Raw genomic sequence first — 20,748 nt, forward strand, 5'->3', positions numbered from 1 at the left:
AATATGGATAATTGGAGACTAATACTATAATAAACTTTGGACTTTTTAAGTTTTTTCACTAAATTGTCTATAATTTGAAGTTTTGAACATGTTTATTCTTAACATGGGATATGTTTGTATAAAAAAGGTTAGCTACAATCCATATAAATGCAAAAAATTGAAAAGTAACATAAAGTATGTCGCATATATGTATGTTTGGAAATCACAATTGTGAATATATCTGCAAAATTTTCACTACAGGGCACCCGAGGTTCTAAGCGCCGGCCTAGGCACTAGGCACCAAGCTGGCCGACTTGTGTCTTTTAAAATGTTGCTGGTTTCACCAAAGAGCTATGTAGCTTGGCCTGTAAGCTTCCGCGTTTATTTTCGATAAAATTTTCAGTTCTTTGATCTCTTTTTGTGAATTCTCCACTACGATAGTATTGTCTGTGTACGTGTGCATATATACATACACACACACATGTAAGAGGGTTTGTGGAAGAAGAATATGTAAGTTGGCTGGATGATCGAGTGGTGAAAGCCCAAAACATATGAAACAATGGATTAAAGAATCAGGAGAGGTAAAAGTACAGTTGAAGTCAGATACTCCCAGTTGAAAATCCACGGAAAGTCACATCCCCTCTCTCTCTTCCCCCAAACCTTTCTCTCTATCCCTTAGAATGCTTCAGCTCTTTGCTGTGATCAATCTGTTTGGAATTAATCCATTGGTTCATATTTTTGGACTTCTACTACTCCTTAATCATGGTTTAGAGAACGTTTAATAATGACGTGAAGCCAAATATATGCTAATTACCACTTCCAACACTCCCATATAAGTACAATCCTTTGGGAGCAGCTGGTGCAATAGGACGGCGGCCAACAAGTGAGTCCAGCTTTTTCTCTCGGTTCAGGTAGGAAACCATCTTTCCCACACCTGGCTCTGCACCCTCTCTCCTCAGACAGAAAAACAGGAGAAATTTTATCAATATCTCATGGACAATGAGAAAATTATACCACATTCAAATAAGAATGTTTTAATAACCAATCTTGAAACAATCCAAAGATTATGAATGTACTGATTTGGACAGATGAAAACAAAAGCAGAATTAGAGTAGCCTAATATTCTCCAGTTTAGGTAACTTTCAACAGTTCAACCAAATAATTTAAACCACCCACGACAAAGCTTGCAAATAAATATGTGAGGTCAGAACTAAACATTATAACAATCTTAAAGTGTGTTACTTATCCAGTTTTGTGCACATAAATCTGGAAGCAATTGCTTCAGTACTTCTAGTAATACTCCAAAAAAGTCTAAAGAGTTTAACTTCGTGCATTCCCGACGGTCACATTCTAAGGAGATATGGTATCATTAACAATTTGCTCAAATGTTTTCCATCAAATTAAAAATTTGCAGCTCAAAAGTTTAGACAGGGCTACAAAAAAAAACGACAACATACTCCTTAGCATGCATATTCTGCATACATATGATTCTTAATATCTCACAGTACTAGAAATCTTGCTACAACACCTACACCAGCCAGATGTAGCCCATGACAAAGTATAACACCTCAGGAATCCAATATATACCCAGTGAGATAGATTGCATTGAAGGTGTGAGAGAACCTATAACAGAAGCCTGACAACAGTCCTGCTGTGATATAAGGGAGCAATTGACCAAGAGTGTCACTTGAGGGAACAACTTGGAACGTAAGGCATAGCCCAAACAAGAATGGAACTGTTGCAGCATAAGCTATAATGTCATCATCATCATCATCATCATCATCATCCAAGCTATACATATATATCTATACCTATATCTATATCTATATCTATATATATATATATGAAAACCCTTAAAAACACCATGGAGCGAAAATGGATAGTGATTTTTCCCTGCAATGGCTCTCGTAGAGCCATTTCGGTTTAGCATGAAAGTCGCAACAGCTCTCGTAGAGCCATTGCGGTTTCGTGTGAAAAATCAACCGCACCAAACATAGCATGTCCGGTGCAGTCGATTTATCTATGCCATCCTAAAAAATCAGATGACACCGAACCTATGGGCAAAAACATTGTTCATTTTCGCCCATAGGCGTTGTGTAGAGGCTTCTTATATATATATATATCCAACAAACACACATGAAAACAGCATTTACACAAAAAGGAGCAGCAATTGATGTGAAGTAGGTCTACAAGGATTGGCTCCTACATGAATGTGACATGTGAAGTGGACACAAAAAGAAAGTGTTTAGGTACAATTCACAATTCTGATTAGGATAGGATTTAAAAGTTTTTAAGGTTTTAAGATTCAAACAAAGATTAGGACAAGAGGGTTCTGGGGCTTATGTTTATTAATGGTGTAGAATTGAATAATACGATGTCTAACTTAAGTAAAAGTCAGTTTAGGGTTATGGTGGAGTTTGGATGGGTTATGGCAAGGTTACAGATAGGTTTTAAGGTTTCCTAGGGGTCAAGCTTGCTGGAATTTAGCATGTTCAGCAAAATAAGAGGATGAGAAAATAGATTTTAGGGTTCAATTATGGCGAATGTAGGGATCAAACTTCAATTTTCGGGCTACCGAGGGTAAGTATGTGATTAGGATAGTGTTGGTGCTAGCTTAACTGGGGTTCACCTAGAGTTTGCCTAGGGTGTATAGAAGGTTTGAAGGGGTGGTAAATTTTGTTTAGAGATAGGTGGGATGCATTCATTTAAGAAGAGGAAGAAGAAGGCTCTAACTTGTTGGGCAGACTCTCGCAATCTTAAGCTAGAGTTGTAGAATCACTCTTTCCACTAAAAAGAGTTGAAGAATTTCTCCAGTGGTAAGGAATCAGTCCTCCAAAGATGACCTCCCACCTCCAAAAGAAAGAGCCCAATCTTTAGTCTCAATTTCAACTTCTAATGAGTTAGCCATAGGCCTAAATGAGTATTTATAGAGAGTTCCAAGTTCTATTTTCCTTGTACTTTTGTTTGAAGAAGTTAGTTATTTACCTTATACTTTTGCTCTTAAGAGCACGAAAAACAAACTTCTGGAGTTTCTAGGAAACTATCCAACTCAAAGGTTTCATATGTAGCTAGGATTGGAACCTCACTTTCTAAATACCCAATAACTTAAAGAAACTAAAATTAAAACTCAATTAGAACAAGGGCTAAATAATGGAAAGAATCATACTTGGTTAGGATTGGCTACGGGCTGAGCCTCAACCCCACCTGGATCCCTATAGGGCTAGCTTGAGCTCGGCATGGCCAGGACTGGACAAGGCTGACCTAATAGACTGAAAGAGAAAAAAGAAAAGAAAAAATAACGAAAAAAATGGCAAGGTAGGGCTGGGTCTGGGCAGTCCTATAATCGACCTAGCTCAAGCAGCCAGCCCAAACCTCTAGCCATGGTGGTCATGACCTAGCCCAGCCCTTGGGCCACATTTTAGACCACGCCAACCAGCCCTATGCTTAGTAAATAAAATTCGTCATTGATTTTTCCCGCAAGTTTCAACCATGCTATGAAGCCTAAAAAAATCCAAATTACCTGAAAAACCATAGACATATGGGTCTTAGATCTTAAGGAGATACTGGATATCAGCTTTGAACCGCCCCATATTGACATGCGAATGGAACGCTATAACTTTAGAAAGTGGTGGTCTAATCGTGAAGTTCCATTAGAATTCACAAATTGTTGAAACAAATTAGGAAAAACTACAAACGGACACATTTTGGCACCTTTTAGTATGATATGGGGCATTGTTTTGAAAAGATTATGTAGAAACCACCCCAACCCTGCGGCCTTTTGTCTTCTCGAATTGTCCACATGTCCAACATTTCCAACACCAAACAGGTGGGAAATCCCGCAAGTTTTCTATTTTTATTTTACCCAGGACCTGTCCGATATAAGGAACACCGAGTAAACGTATTGTTTGGTGTTTTCAATGTCGAACAGCCGAACTACCTAAGTGTTCGGTGTTAGAAATATCAGACTTATCATAATCAATAATAGAATCTAAGTAGTGTAATAGAATTTAGTATACTAGACTTTTTTTTTATTCTAAAATATTTAATAGATAGTGCTATTCAAGTACTAAAATATTTCTTCTAATCATAGAATAGAACTAGAATTTCTATTCTATGATTTTAGATTTTTAATTTAAACTTTAATTAGATTTTTAATTATATTTTATTTCATTTTATTTTTCTAAGTTTAGAATTACAATATAAAACTTTATCTAAATAGAATAGAAAAAAAAAATCAAAATGTAGAAATAGAAAATTAGAAATAAAAAAGTAAAGGATCAAACAAAAGATAAAGGAAAATCCCTTTTTAATAAAATACATTCAAATACAAATAGCAATATATAAGATAAGAAATAAGTAAAATAAATTAAATTACATAAATTCTATTATACTAAAGAACTATTAAGGATTTAAATAATAATAATTACTTATAATAAGTCCAATATTTCTAACACTAGAGACCTTAGGAAGTTGGGCTGCCCCATATTAGAAACCCCGAACAGGACAACCCATAAGGTTGTTCAGTGCTCTTGATATGGAAGAATAAAAGAAAAATAGAAAACATGCGGGACATCCCGCCTGTCCGGTATTGGAAATGTCTAATAGGTGGGCAATTATGGAAAAAAAAGGGCCACAGGATGGGAGTGACCTCCGCATAATTTTTGCAAAAAAATTGCCCCATATGTAATTTTTCGTAGGAATTATAAGGCCAAAATGTGTCCGTACGTAATGTCTCCTAGGAATTACAAGGAACAAACTTTGAAGGAGACGAATATGTATGCATTCCTGCTCTTGCTCCAGTTGGAAAGCATCAGCAAATTACTGATGCGAACATTTTCAAATATAATAAACCAAAAAGCTCCCTGTGAGGATGCAAAAATAAAAGAGCAAGGGATGGCTCCCTACAAAATCAATCAAGTAAGCAAATGTCAGATAGGAAGAACCTTCATGAAAGACAGATAATGATCACGATCTGATATCAAATGAATGTACAAGTTGTTGAGCTATGAATACAAACACATGTAAATCGCACATAGCATATAATTTCTCTCAAATAAAGTGATAATCAAACCTCACTAGGCTCACAAAAGTAACATTTACAGCTAGTGTGTTTAATATGACAAAAATTCGTTCCCAAATAGTTGGGATAGGGCTCTAATGATAAGGATGTTGAAAATTCATTCTCATTTCATAGTGAGACATGCAAATTATGCATAAACATGCCAATCATTTTTCTGGCATGATTAATGTCTAGCATTTCTTTGTATACACTGCAACCAGATTCTTTAATGACTACCAATATGCATTGTTGTTTCATAAAGTGACAGTTTAATGTCACATGACATGTCTAGATTCTAGATAAATGGTGGGAGAATTTGGTGGAAGGTCTACTCACCTAAACAGAACGGCTAAGTTGAAGGGACCTTTCTCTAAGATGAGTCATGTCTTGAGAGTTTTACAATGCCAAAATGTCATCCGTAGCCAGTTATATAAGAAACTTGCAAATTGGACATTGACACACAAATTGTTTATTGCTTCATTATTACATGTATTGGAATGCTCAACAAAACTAATTATAAATAACACAAAGTTGCAGTATGCAATGAAATAATTAACACAAATAAAATACCAGCTTCTACAAGTTTCATGTAAAAGAAACTGCACAGATAATTCATTGCTTCACTACTAAGCACACCATATATCTGTATTAATAACTGAAATCAGCACCAAGCCACCTGTGCCATGGGCCAGCTAGTCTTCATTTATGACTTGTGGAATGGCATTCACTGCCCTCTTGATACCAAATTTTCACAAAAAGTTGAATATTTGGGTTTTCTGTACCCATTTGAATATCAATGTAGTACCCTAAAAACATCCAATATCAACTTAAAAGAACATTCAAACTGTTAAAGCTTTCCATAGATTACAAGACCAAGGCCATAAGTTATCAAAATGGAACTAGACGTACGAATACTCATCTGGAATTGTTATAAAAGTTCATCTCTTTTACAAAATAGCTGACAAATGGGTTAAAAGGTTGACACTAAATTTATAGGCCAAAGAGAACTGCCACCATCAATATGCCATGATTTATAATCACAATATGGTAAGATACTTACCCAAAAAAAGGAACTGACCGTAAGATAAACTTGTTAACCAGCCCACTCCGATGTCTTTTTACTGTTTGCAATAAATCACCCTGTTGCTTAAGTTCAGCTTCCTGCATTAACAACCTATGCCTCTCCTCTTCTCTCCTCTTCTCCCATTGACTCAATTTAATCTAGAAAGTGTAGAAGGGGTTATAAAATTCATGCCAAGAGAAGCTAAGATGTGTACTCTTGCATTTGCAGGTGTGCTAGTTATCACATACATGATATTCCTGCATATCCTTCTCATATTCCCCCAACTTTATGAGTAGTCCCTCTAATTCAGAAGCTACCCTCTCTTGGTAACGATCATACTGAAGCTTCCCTTTATTAACCATAGCTCTATACAGTGACAATGGACCTGGTACATATGAAACAAGAATAAAACAGGCAAATGAAATAAGCAGCATAATCAAACCTGCAAGAAAGTTTAAATATAGAAACTTGTCCATGCATCCCTGTTCCCTTTTATTCCATGAGTTCAAACCAGGAAAATTTCTTGACAGGTTGGGAAACCAACCAAAATCACTAGAAAGTAGAAACAAATAGTACCTCCATTTCAATATCACTACAAAGTGATCAACAGTCTCTTTTGATATCACAAAAGATTTCTATAATTTTTCGGATGGTATGGAAACCTAGATTCATTCAAAGGAGCTAATGTCTTTAATTGCACTTCTACTAGCAGCTTCAATTAGGTCAAATAAGAAAAATTCTTCAAATACTCGAGCATTTCAAGAAAGCGTGTGATTTTTATGGGGAAATAAACATAGAAAAATACAAAATAGGAAATTAAGAAAAGTCCAATTAAATTATCACTTTTTACCAATATCGACTAAACTCTAATCAATCAACTTATAACGTTAAGGGAATTTAAAGTATATATTCCTTAATTTTGGTGGTATTAAAAAATTTCCCCATTTTTCATAGTTTGCACTCATGGCACTTTTTTTTTCCTTTTTTTTTTTTTTTCCGAAATACACCCTGGTTCAGAACTCCTAGTGAACCAGGGTGTTTATTTGACCAAGACTTGTTCGAAACTTCAAGTTCCAAACCAATTTTTTCTAAGCCAATCTCTTGATCAGAAGAAAAGACCCTGGGACTTGGGAATTCGAAAATGGAAGTATTTTTGGCAAAATATAAAAATAAACGATATGAGCGTGAAATATGAGAAATGAGGGACATTTTTACATGCCGCAAAAGTTAAAGGTCATTTACGTGAATTTCCCTAAAATTAAAAGATTTATTAAGATCACTTCAATGAGTTCAACCAATCAATATTCATTATTCTTCATTATTCATCTGCCATACTAAAGTTTTACCACGCACCATCACACCAATATTCACAATTCTGCGTTCACATCCATCAACCATGATAAATGCAAAATAATATGTACATCCATAACACTGAATCCAAAACCCAATACAATGTTGCAAACAAACACAAATCTCAAACTTGAAATATCCTAAATTATTTATTAATCATATAAGCGATATTTCATTGCTGATCATAATTCAATAAAACTACTAGCAAGAAGCCAATCAAAAAGATTTCAGGCCATAATTCAGTAAATACAAAGAATTAAGGTTTTCATATGACCAATACACCCCAAACCCTTCACCTAATTCACCAGCAATCCAGTATGAACAGTAAAAGCAAAGCTCCGCATTTAATCAACCCATTACCTGGAGACATTTCAGGAAAGGATGACTCGCTGCAATGACAGAAAACCCTAATCCTCTGACATTTTGGAGATCCATTGCTTAAGATCCTATGATTTTGCAGAAACTGAAGCGAGCAGGCAGAGAAAGCAGAGCACGAAAGCCTCCGCATTCTCGCATCAAAGAAACGCAAATGATGCCTCGGATCCCTTTATATGTGCTTCCACGTGTCGACATTACAGGATGCCACGTGGTTGAATTGTTGTCCCCCACGAGGCGTACGCAGTAACTGCGCGAATGTCCCGTCCCAACCCGACCCAACAATGTATAATTTAAGACCAAAACTCCCGGACCTGAATCCGACCGGTTCTTGGCCATAATAAAAACTACGTTAACATTTCATGATCATCATCTTTACAAGTTTTTTTCTAGCCATCAACTACATTAATTAATTCGTGTCCTATCATTTTGCCCTATTAAGAGACTTTTGCTCTATTATTTTATATATTTTATATTAAATTAATCGTGTCCCATCATTTTGCTTTATTAAGAGACTTTTTGCTCTATTATTTTATATTACATAATTAATATTATTCTTATTAAGGCGTACCTCAGAAACGACGTGTTGTACCAAAACTGGGTATAGTGAGAAATGAGCCAGGGGTAGCTAGGGTGTTATCCTAAAGCGACGCGTCAGAGCATTGCCCAATTGCAGTGAAAAATAGGCAAGGGTCCCCTCGACATCGTGGACGAACGCGTGTAAATAAGCTAGTCTAAGATCATAGGATTCATTTAGCCATATGAAATATAGGGATACTTACAGGTAAGGAGTATGGAGTTTGTGGATACAATGAGACGCAGGAGAGAAACATAGTCCGTCTACAAGAAATTAAATGGAAATGAGAAAAGGCTAAAGAAATAGATGGGTATAAACTTTGGTATACAAAAAAAGAAAATGATAGAAATGATGTAGGCATAATAGTAGACAAAGATTTAAAAGATAAAGTCAAAAAAATAGGTAATAGACTCCTATTAATGAAAACAAAAATTATCAGAAATATACTTAATTTCCGTCTATTTAGATATAAAAAAAAAACTATCAACTTTCATAAACCTCATCCACACCCTTTTTTTTCAATTTTAGGCATTTTTTTACCAAAATAACCTTCAAGGTAATCGTATTACCGTGAAGCACCATTATAGTACTTTAAGTACCGTAGTGAATGCCGCATTTTATATGGTACTTAAAACACCTTGAAGAAATCTTTTCTTATTACAATACTCATATTACCGTAATACTACTTAGGCATCCTTGCGATATTTTAAGTGTTGTAACCTTATTGATGTTTTATACAGTACAAAAATAACTGTGATTATTTCTAAACTTTTCCACACTTTTTCACGATTTTAGTCATCACAGACCTTATTTTCTCATCCCACTCTCTCTAACCCCTCCTAAGAAACCTATTTTTCCATCCCATTCTCTCAGGCCCCACAACTCTTTTCCTTAGCCTCCTCTCTCTCTCTCTCTCTTCCTTAGCCTCCTCTCTCTCTCTCTTCCTTATCCTCCTTTCTCTTTAATCTCTCATCCATTTTCCATCATCTCCTTCTATTTCGTAATATTTGAACGACGTCTCCATTTTCCATTATCCATTTTTTTAGGGGATCCCATCCTTCGACCAAACAAAGGCTCACTTATCAAAGTAATTATGCCCAAAGTATCATGTCTATTAGGTATATTGACCCAAGTTACTATGTGACAAGAATATGGTATGTATTGACGATGATGACCATATTGCAAATATGATAGAAGGGTCTTCTCCCATTACTGTGTACATATCAGACAAACTTATTGAGTCGGACTCCACCAAATATCGACCGCCAACAATTCTCGATAATGGACCATCAAGACTGGCCATGTAAGAATTTTGCAATGAAATTTATTTTTTATTTGATAATATTTTTAGTGCAGATGTTATGGGTTAGGATAATTCTCACTTGTTCTTCTAATATTTTTTCGACAGTGGTACCCAACCAAAATAAGTAGTTCAGAGTGAAGATGAGCAAGATTTAGAAATCGAGTGTCATATCAACAACATCGATCTGTTAGAAAGCCCCATCAGGATTGACAGTTACAAAGTTGTACTTCAACATGGTCAAGATTTTGATGACATATAAGCATGCCTTAATCTCCTTATTGATTATGTCATATCACAAAACTTCAATGTAAAGTTTGTAAAAAGCTATAAGAGATGAGTATGAACGAGGTATGCTGCAAATGGGTGTTCATAGCTAGTGAGTTGTTGGAGGGTTAATACAACAAACTTCTTCAAGGTGAAGAACTTTGTAAACGTGCTCTCTTGTGCTGACGCAATATGCATGGTTCATCCCTTGCTGGAAGCTATTGGGTGGCAAGTAAGATAAAAAACTGTTTGAATGATATACCCAATCTAACACCTGGATATGTTATTAATGATGTACAACGTGATCATAGTGTCACACTATCTTACCATCAAGCATGGCAGGTCAAAGAGGTCATACAAAGGATAAATGACAGTTCTCATATGAAGGCATACAATGATCTCACCAAGTAACTGCATAAGATCCGAATCACAAACTTTGGAACCGTAATGATTATTCAGACATATAATCATGATAGGTTTGAACGTGTGTTTATAACCAATCGTCCATGTTTGTATGGTTTTATGTATGGTTGCAGGCCATTGATGGGACTAGATGAGACTTTTTTGAAAGGAAGATACAGATGGATACTATTGGCTACAATTGGGATAGATGTGAATGAAAATATATTTTTCAGAAAATATGCGGTGGTTGAGAGTGAAAATACACCAAGTTGGATTTGGTTTCTAAAGCTTCTTAATGAGCAATTTCAGGAGATGCCTGATTTGCCAGCTTTGTCTATTGTATCAGATCGTCAAAAACGGTTGCAAGTCGCAATTGAAAAAGTATTCCCAACCAATGAGCAAGGGTATTGTATGTGTCACCTAACTGATAACTTCAAAAAGAAATTTAGAAATTTGGCGCTTACAAGACTTTATTGGAAAGCAGCACGTGCAATAACTGTATCAAGTTTTGATGAGTACATGTCAAAGATTAATAGTGAAAATGCTGAGGCCTATGACTGGATCGTGAAACAACATCCAAAAACTTGGGTAAACACATATTTTCAGGGATGTAGATACAATGATTTGACATAGAACATCTCCGAATCATTTAACAAGTGGATATTAAAGGCTCGGGAGAAGCTCCTCATTAAACTCCTTGAATGCCTAAGGGTTAAGCTCATGGGAAAATTTGCTAAGAAGATAATCAAGTCTCTAAAATAAAGCGGCATGATAATCAAGTCCCTAGAATAGAGCGGCACACTTACACCTAAGGCCCAAAAGGTAATAAATGAGAGGAATGATAAGTCCAGATTCCTTTATAGTCATATGGGCACATGATGGTATATATAAGATCAATGCAGAAAAGAAATATGTTGTTGATCTGGCGAGACATACATGTACATGTTAGGTGTGGTAGGTTGGTGGGTTGAAGTGCAATCAAGCGATCACCGCTATAGATCATAGGCATCAAGACGTTACAGAATATTCCGGCTTTTATTTCAAAATGGATATGTACCCTAGAGCATATTCCCTTTCCTCTATGCCTGATGCACTTGAGTTGTTAAAGATTATTTATACAACAGTATTACCACCAGCTGCAAGGCGAACCACGAGTCGGCCAAAGAAACGGTGCAGACAAACAGAGTACAAAGAGACTAGGCCTCGTAAGTGTAACCGCTGTGGGGATGTGACCCATAACAGGGAAACATGCAAATTAAGTATTTAAAATGATGTAAAGAGGCTAGTAGTGTCAATTGATCTTTTTTTATATGTATTTTTTGTTATCTGAATTTGTAAAGAGGTCAGTAGTGTCAGTTGATCTTTTTTTATATGCCTTTTTGTTATCTGAATTTGTAAAGAGGCTTATATTGCTTTTTGATATCGTTTTTTGTTCAATTTATGGAATCTCTAAAGTTGATTTTGATGTTATAGAGTGCCTATACAATTTTGAGATTTTTCATTTCATCCAAGGCTCTAATAAAAATCTTGAATTCAACTTCAGTTTCAATGAGTTAAAAAAAATTGTGCTAAAGTCGTTACCGTCTTTTTTTGTACTGTAATGTCCAGCTTTATAATTACGATAAAAAAAAGACCGTAGTGAGCATTACAGTCTTTTCTATACTGTAATAATCAATTATAGCATTACGGTAGTTTCGAGACTGTAATGCTTGAAAGCATTATGGTCTTTTGTCTACTGTAATGAACACCTATAGCATTACAGTACTTTCAAGACCGTAATGCTCAAAAACTCCAGAAGGTATGCAGTAGTTTTCAAGCATTATGGTCTTGAAAGTACCGTAATACTATAACTGATTATTATGGTATATAAAAGATCGTACTAAGTATTACAGTCTTCTTTCTACCGTAATGATTAGTTTTATCATTACGGTACTTTCAAAATCGTAATGCTCAACAACTCCATAAGGTTTGTAGTAGTTTTTGGGCATTGCTGTCTTGAAAGTATCGTGATGTTATAGTTAAAGACCGTAATAAGCTTACGGTCTTCTTTCTGTTGTAATCATCAGTTTTAGCATTATGGTACTTTTAAGACCATAATGCTCAAAAACTCCAAAAGGTTTTCCAGTAGTTTTTTAGCATTACGATCTTGATAGTACCATAATTGCTCAATGCTATAACTGATTATTGTGGTAGAGAAAATACCATAATGAGCATTACGATCTTTTTTTTGCTGTAATTATAAAACAAGGCATTACTGTATAAAAAAAAACAAAAAAACTTTAATGACTTTAACGCACTTTTAAAAAAAATTGAACAAGTTTACTTGTGAAGTATGTGAATAAGTCTTCTTTTCTGCAGTATGTAAGAAGTTTACTTGTTCAAGAGTGTGAAATTTGATAGCTTGCATATGTCACAGAGTTCGAGAAAATTTGACATCCAATGGTCAAGATAATTTGAACTTTGAAGTTACATCTGATTCCAATAAGCATATAAGATGCAAAGCAATGTTATAAACTCATTGAACCAATAAAACACAAATATATAAAAATATGCAAATATCACAAAATATTGAAACAACAACTTTTCATAAATATCACACATCACAAAAATGCCAAAAAATCAATTGTAGTCACTACTAGCCTCTTTACACAGTATAGGCACTATTGGCCTCTATAAAAAAAAAAAAACATAAAATACAAATCAACTTGAACGCTTTCATCGTGTTGCCGTCTTCTAACCCCACGGTGGCTACTCAAATTGTATTGTATTTGAGGAGCTATTTTCCTGTCTACCTCTGCGATGACATAACTGTCATCTAGGCTCCTCTGGTTGAACTAGTATGGGGATAGGTTGTGTATTACTTGGCCCCTCATCTGGTCGAGAAGGGAGCCATACTGAAACGCTATCTTCTATCTCCCCTTCCAGCTCCATTTCCTCAGAGGCATCCTCATCCTCTCTCATCTCCTCCCCTACAGCTTTTGGGTCGTATAATTTCAAAGAATCTAATCTCTCCCCAATTAGGTCCTAATTCCTTGAATTGTAACCTTGATGTACAAGTTATTTTGTATGACTGATGTCCCTAAGCTACATCAAGTCATATGAAAATAGACGATTAAGACTTCTAAAATTAAAGAGTCGTGAATAAAATAGTGTTAGTTCTAAAATATTCTTACTATTCTATCTTCATCATGATAACTTCGATGTATGAATTTGGATGAACGTTTCCTAAATGGATTATGGATTAAGGGCTTAGTCCTTAGCATGTACCACTCGATGTATTCTTGTATCATCTTCCATTGAACATGTCATCTGCTGCCTGACATGTATAATCTATCTCAAGTCAAAGATCATTGTCCTTTTGGGTACAAAATATCACGGGTTCAAATCCTGCCAACCCTACCTATGACTTCTCCTATGGGCAATAATGAGGGATCAATTGGGAATCACATAGAATTAGACATAATCCTTAATGAGTCTAAATACATATACATGCTAAATTAGGGGATACAAAATTTATTTTTCAACTGTATCTATTGTCATGAGAAAGAGCTCTTGGTTCAGTTCGGCAGAACGTGGGTCTCCAAAACCTGATGTCGTAGGTTCAAATTCTACAGAGCGTGATTCCTTTCTCAGGCATTTTCCCTTTTCCCTCCCTCCTCTCCCACTGTAAGGGATAAGCCGGTATCCCTTGTTGAAGTCCAAACTGCCGGAGCACACGATCTGACATGTACTCCTCGCAAATGTGTCAACATATGAGATATGTGCGATACAAAGTAGTAAGATGAACAAAAATGCCATAATCTCTCTCCTCTTCAGTTTCCTCTCCCACAATAGGAAAATATAATTGTACAAAAAAATATAATTGTCTATATGATCTATGACAAAAAAAATATAATTGTACAAAAACATTATTAAAATATAAAGAAACAAAGTCAATGATAACTATTCTATACTAACATCATTTACCCACGTGTTATCGGTCTCCTGTCGCCCCACGAGAGGGAAGTTGTGAGAGTTATCCCATTCTCTAGGAGGGGCCTACCAGAGAGATCTAGGTTGCCCTGCCCTTAGTTCTTTGAGAATTGAGTGTTATAATTTGAAATGCTCGTACGCCCAACATTGAAATACATGTAAAAAAAAAAAGTGTTCCAACAAAAAATATCTATCAAACTTTAAAAAAACTATCAAAACATTAACATACTAGCATTACTAGCAAAAGAGTAGCTCATCCACTTAGGTGTTGTAACTATGACGAACAACTTTTGACAAGGCTCGAAACAAAAAATCTAGGGCAACTGCACCCCATGCATACTGACCAGCTACATCCTAATCCTCAAAAAGCTGTAAATATATTGTAGGCACCGTACCATCTGTGGAATCCGTAAAGATTGTGTAGCCAATTAGATATAAGAGGTAAGCACGGGTGTATCTGTTATGACTATGACGAACAACTTATGACAAGGCTCAAAACAAAAAATCTAGGGCAACTGCACCCCATGCATACTGACCAGCTACATCCTAATCCTCAAAAAGCTGTAAATATATTGTAGGCACCGTACCATCTGTGGAATCCGTAAAGATTGTGCAGCCAATTAGATATAAGAGGTAAGCAGGTGTATTTGTTATACGTCATTTTTGACATACTTGTATCCCTGGGGTAAATAAAGAGAGAGCCGGTAGTACCTTGGTCTCGTCGGTACCCAAGATGCCGCCAGACCATAGGAACACTACAACAATAAGCCTAAAATTCGGTGACCTTTGAAAAAATTGACAGAATGGCCTCAAATTACATGATGAGGTATTTTTGGATATCTTAGGGGCCGTTTGGGTACCTGAAAATTTATTATGTGACAATAGATTACAAGGAAATATTACATTTCCAATGTTTAGGTACACTTAATCATAAGGAAATGGAAATTATTACATTTTCAATGTTTAGGTACATTTAATCGTAAGGAAATGAAAAGAGATTATGCGAGATTTCCCCAAAAACCAAGAAATCCATTACGCGCTGTGATAGGTGAAAAATCTATTACGGAAGTGATAGGTAAAATCTTTCGCGTGCGTTTTTGCCTACCTTATGCCTGATTAAAAAAATATTCTCTTGTAAGCCCTCTTTCGTCATAAAAACTAACATAGGTGATCCCTCCCGTTTTAAGCTCATCCCATCATTTGAAGGCATCAATTGTCATATAAAAACAAAAATAATAAAAATAAAAATCAATAATCAATGATAAATTATACAACACAATCATAATAAAAAATTTCACACAACATAATCTTCATAAGAGATTACTAAAATCTCAATTGAAATAACTTACATCTTTAGTCTCCTCCAAGACCTCAAAATTTTATACTGCAATTACCAAACCTTCTAGTTTACTAATAAAACATCTTCCTATTTTTTAACTCGTACCATAGAGATTTTGAAATTAGTATCATAAACTTATTGTTTATTTGAAATTATATAGAGAGACATTTGAAAGACTTCTCCAAAAAATAAATAAAAATAAAGCTTATCATAATAAAATCTGTTATTCCAATCATATTGTTCCAATGACTTATCATGTTGAAACCAATGTCATGTTAGAAAACATGTGATTCCATGTAAGTGCCAAACGCATGTAAAATAAGTAGGAAATAGTGTCATGATGATTGTAAACTGATACAAGGTATTATCAGAAAATCATTTTGAAATGGTGATGATGTTATTATTAGAAATCTTTTTAGAATGGTGTGATGATGATTTTAATTATGTATTTTAGTGGAATTTTGTGACAAAAAAGAAAGAAATGATAATTTTACATTTTAGTGGAATTTTACGACAAAAAAAAAAGAAATAATAGTTTATGGGCATGTGCTGGTAAAATGTTGGTAATGTATTTCCTATATTTCTTCCAGACATAGCAAAACAATAACAATGTATTTCTCATGTTGCATCTAAATACTACCCAAACAACAATAATCTATTTACAGGTAATGTTTTAAGCAATAATGTATTACGCTAGCAATATATTTTACAAACAATATATTTCCAGGTATCCAAATGGCCCTTTAAGGATGCTTGTAAAGTTTCAGCGCATTCTGACGAGTTTTGAGATGATCACGACGAAAGTTGGTTTTCAAATCGAGTTCCTATCACGCTGAAAATAGATCCTATAACGATAGCCCTATTTTATGGGTCTCAAAACAGTATCAGACAACCGTCATTGGATCTGGAACATCGAAAAACCCCCAAGTACCAAGGGCCCAATTGGACTCTCCAGGACCAATATAGGCCAAACTTACCTTAAAAGGGTGAGTTTACACTATTGCAGTGCAGCTTTGCTGAACCCGTTTTCATTTATGAAAACTGTGTTTTCTCATTTCGAGATGATTTTCAAATGCTCATAACTTGCTCGTTTTGCATCCAATTAAGCTCAAATTCGGACATAATCTAGATCTCGACAACCCACTCGTTTTGACATATGGCACTCGTCATGGCGCGGCCCGAAACGAGAGAATTTCTAGAGAGAAGATGGGCTCGAAACAGTTAAGTTTAAATTTTAAAAAGAACATCCAATTCTTTGAGAGGCCATAGTTGAAGATCCCGATGTCGGATCATGACAAGTATGGGTCCGTTGCGACGGTACTTCAAAGAGCTAAAGTTTGATATAATTTTTATACACAATCGAAGGTCGGATGACACGAATTTGGAGGTCAAAGATGACATACTTTTCTGTTCGTTTGAATCCCATTTTTCGGTGACTTTCCAAATTAGAACGTGCTCAAACGGAGACCAAAATGGGTAAAATTTATCACAAAATGATCATGATAATATTGTCTTCAATTTGTGATCAAAATGAAGGCTTGGAAAGTCATAGATTGTGCTGGATTGGTAGTCGAAGAATTATAAGTTTATGAAACTTTGCCGGATTTTGGGTTTTCCCTTAAAAATCTGTTTCAAAATGATCAAAGGGTATCAAAATGTGTGCAATAGTTCAAGCATCGATTATACGACGATTGAACATCCAAATTACCACCGTAAGCATCCAAAAAAGCTCCTGAGGCTTAGCAATGGCTAGAGGGCCTCTATAGAGTGATGGTTTTGTAATAAGTTGAAACGTGCCTAGAGGTATTTTGGTCATTTGGTCCAAAAACGGGATTGATATTTTAATTAAATAAAATATATATTTTTTGACAATTTTGATAGTTTTTTAGCATTCCACCCTTGTTTTGTGGTTGCTTTATATAAGGAACTCAAGTCATTTGTAATAATCTCTCTTGAATTCTTAAGAAATTTCTTTTGGAAGCTTTTGAAATTCAGGCTTAGGCTTGTTCTTTTACTTTGGTTTCAAATTCAATACTCAAGATGGGAAGAGAGAGAAACATTTCTTAGATAGAGAAAATACCCTTAAGAGCCCTTCACTCCCTAGAACTCCATAATCCCAACTCCCAATCCCATAATCCCTATAACTCTTAGCTTCTTGACTCCCTAGAAGCCCTAGCTCCCAATCCTATTTCATACATCCTACATGCACCATAGTACTCCATACATGCCCATACACCTTAGCTTTCCTACACCCTACCTTATCCCATACACCTTAGATACACCCATATACCATAGCACCTATACACCTTAAACCTCCTATGCATACTAATCTAGCTTGTCCACCCTAGTTTTCCTACACCGTACCTCACCCTAACACACCTAGGACATACACCTAGACCTTAGACCCTAGCCTTAACCAACAAAGACCAAGGCTTCTCTCTCAAGTGCATGCAAAGGGACTGTTGAAGGTGCACCAAACTCGAGCCGCCTAGGTCCACTCTCTCTCCTCTCTTCTCTCTCTCTTTTTTCTTCCTTTATTTCTCTCTCTCTTTTTTTTTCTCTCCCTCACTCCCACTCGGTCCCACAACAAGTATGAACTCCTTCTCTCTCCTCCACTCGGACCCACAGCGAGTCCGAACCTTCCCTATCTCTTTCTCTCTCCCCTCACCATATTCACGAGTAGCAGGGCTGCTGCCCCCACTCCATCTCTCCCATTCTTTCTCACTCAATCTCTCATCTCTTGCTACTGTGCACGGACCCATAGCGTCTGTGACTGCTGTCCCCACTCCCTTTCTCCTCTTCTTTCTCCCTCAATCTCTCCTCTCTTCCTACTGTACATGGGCCCACATCGGGTCCATGACTGCTGCCCTCTCTCTCAATCTCTCTACCCCCTAAATTCTCTCTTTTTCTCTCTCTCTCTCTCTCTCTCGCTCTCTCTCTCGATTGCACGAGCCAGCAATGGGTCTGTGCACCACTCTCTCACATCTCCCTTCAATCTCTCTCTTCCCTCTACTCTCTATTTCTCTCTCTCCCTGCCTTTACAGAGCACATGACAGTAGCAAGACTGTTGCCCCTCTTTTTGTCCCTTGTCATCTCTATCTCTCACTCTCACTCTCCTCTATCACTGACCCGCACCAAGGGTGGGTCCGTCTTCACTCCATCACCGCCTCCCTCATTCCCCCATATTCTCACTCACTCCCTCCTCTCTTCCTACTTGCATGGACCCACAGCGGGTCTGTGACTTCTTTTCTACTCTCCCCTTAAACTCCTACCTCCTAAATTTTCTATTTCTCTCTCGCCCTCTCTTTGCTCTCCAATTCTCTTGCATTTACCCTCTCTTCTTTCTCTCTCCTCACACAGTATATATATATATCTCTCTCCCCCTCACTCTCTCTAATTCTTTCTCTCTCACACGCTCACGATATCTTTCTTTACTCTGTCTCTATCTATCTCTCTCCCATGTAAAACTCCCACTCTCTCTCTCTCATGAATTTCACTCTTCTCTTCTCTTGTATCTATCTCACACTCTCTCTTTACCTCTTTTAATATCCCTATTTTTTAAAACTCTCTCTGCTTAAGTCTCTCTTTTCTCTATTTGTTTACTTTCTCTTTCTCTCATCTCTCTATTTCTTTATCTCTCTCAACCCTTCTCTTCTCTTAAATTGTTTTCTCTCTCTTATTTTGCCCATCTTCCCTCTCTCTCCACTACACAACTATTTCTCTTTTTCTCTCTCTCTCTCTCTCTCTTATTTTGCCCATTCTCTCTCTTCTATGCAATTATTTTCTTGCTCTTATTTCTCTCTCTCTCTCTCTTTCTCTCTCTCCAAATCTTTCCATCCCAAAAAGTCTATCCCACTCTCTCTCACTCGCGATTTCATCTCTATCTCCCTCTTTCTTTTTCCCATCTTTATCTCCCCTTCTTTTTCTTGTCTCTCCCTTGCCTTATCTTCTTGTCGTTTGTCCATCTCCCCACAATCTCTTCTCTTATCTGACCCTTTCACACTCTTCCTTCATCTGCCTCCTATCACTCTTCTCTTCCCTCATCCGCCTCTCTCACTATCTTCCCTCATCCACCCCTTTTTCACACTACCCTTATTCGCTCCTCTCAAACTTTTTCTTCATCTGCCCCTATCACTCCATTCTCCCCTATCTGCCCTTCTCGTTCATGCTACCCAAGCACCTCTCTCATACTCTCTCACATCCTCCACCCTCTCACCTCTCCCTGGAGTTCGGACCCGCACCATCGGTGGGTCCATCCTCTTTTAACTCTTTTATCCATCATGCTCTTATTTTAAACCACATTATTTTCTTTCTCTTTTAACCCATATACTCATCTCTCATTTATTCCTTTTATTTTACTTTTATTTGGTTATTATTTTATGTTCTTTCTTACTCATTGGTTTTTTCATTCTTGAGCATTCAACTCGGTTCTTCCTGAAATAGTGCTATAGGGTTCTAACTCTCGGATTGCTACTCTAACCATCAACTCGTATGGTGTAGTCAGGTTATAAGAGACATTGATTCTTTTATAATAGGTTACTCGGGTTGGGGTCATCCTGAGTCAGCTTTCTTTAGAGTTATAACCCTTTCACTACTTTAACTACTGAGTCACATACTGTTCAGGTTCTGAGGGGCTTTCATCTCTCTCTCTCTCTCTCTCTCTCTCTCTCTCTCTCTCTCTCACTCATTTTGTTATCTCCATTGATCACTTTTAGGGGGCTCTTTGGGTTAGTGACATGGTTATAAGCTCAGTCTTGTAACTCCACTTTCTAAATCCTTGGGGTACCAAGGCTTTGAGCCTGGCGCTTTCCCTTGTCTCTAGTAACACCTCTTAGGAAAGTTTACGTCGGGGGGTTGCCCGATTTTTTGGTCATTCCCTCGCTTCTTCTATCTCATCGTCTTCTTCTTCTCCTTATCTCCTAAACTAGAATCCCCATTCTACACAATAGGAGGAGGTTTTCTTTTCTTACACTCTTTCTCTTTCTCATATCTTATAAATCTACTTCTTTCATACTCTATCTATATTTCTAAACTTGGATAGCTCTCGCGAGGCTCTTCGGAAGTG

The 20,748-nt window shown here is 36.6% G+C and overlaps 2 protein-coding genes across 10 annotated transcripts in view; one reads left to right on the forward strand and one right to left on the reverse strand.

Annotated features, from left to right (window-relative positions):
* Positions 1–7,962, reverse strand: part of LOC18428433 (AFG1-like ATPase family protein) — a 40,561-nt gene extending 32,599 nt beyond the window's left edge. For 6 of the 9 annotated variants that reach the window (XR_002279995.2, XR_016056171.1, XR_016056172.1 and 3 more), the window contains exons 1-4: positions 7,812–7,962; positions 6,350–6,486; positions 6,099–6,259; positions 794–930 (exon numbers count right to left, since the gene is read on the reverse strand). Coding sequence is in view for 2 of the 9 variants with exons in the window: in XM_011622940.3 (XP_011621242.1) it covers positions 794–930; positions 6,099–6,259; positions 6,350–6,486; positions 7,812–7,959 (583 nt within the window). In the remaining 7 variants the exon portion in view is untranslated. The remainder of the gene's footprint in view (positions 1–793; positions 931–6,098; positions 6,260–6,349; positions 6,487–7,811) is intronic. The other 3 variants (XR_016056169.1, XR_016056173.1, XM_020663735.2) reach the window with 1 other exon arrangement.
* A 2,200-nt stretch (positions 7,963–10,162) lies between these two features.
* On the forward strand, positions 10,163–11,005 carry LOC105420214 (uncharacterized). Its single transcript, XM_011622960.1, has 2 exons — positions 10,163–10,377; positions 10,507–11,005. Exons 1-2 carry the CDS (start codon positions 10,163–10,165, stop codon positions 11,003–11,005), a joined length of 714 nt encoding a protein of 237 aa, XP_011621262.1.
* The last annotated feature ends 9,743 nt before the right edge of the window (positions 11,006–20,748 follow it).

The sequence above is a fragment of the Amborella trichopoda genome, chromosome 5 (assembly GCF_054954075.1).
Source record: "Amborella trichopoda isolate Santa Cruz 75 chromosome 5, AtrichopodaSantaCruz75HAP2 v2.0, whole genome shotgun sequence".
Classification (NCBI taxonomy): domain Eukaryota; kingdom Viridiplantae; phylum Streptophyta; class Magnoliopsida; order Amborellales; family Amborellaceae; genus Amborella; species Amborella trichopoda.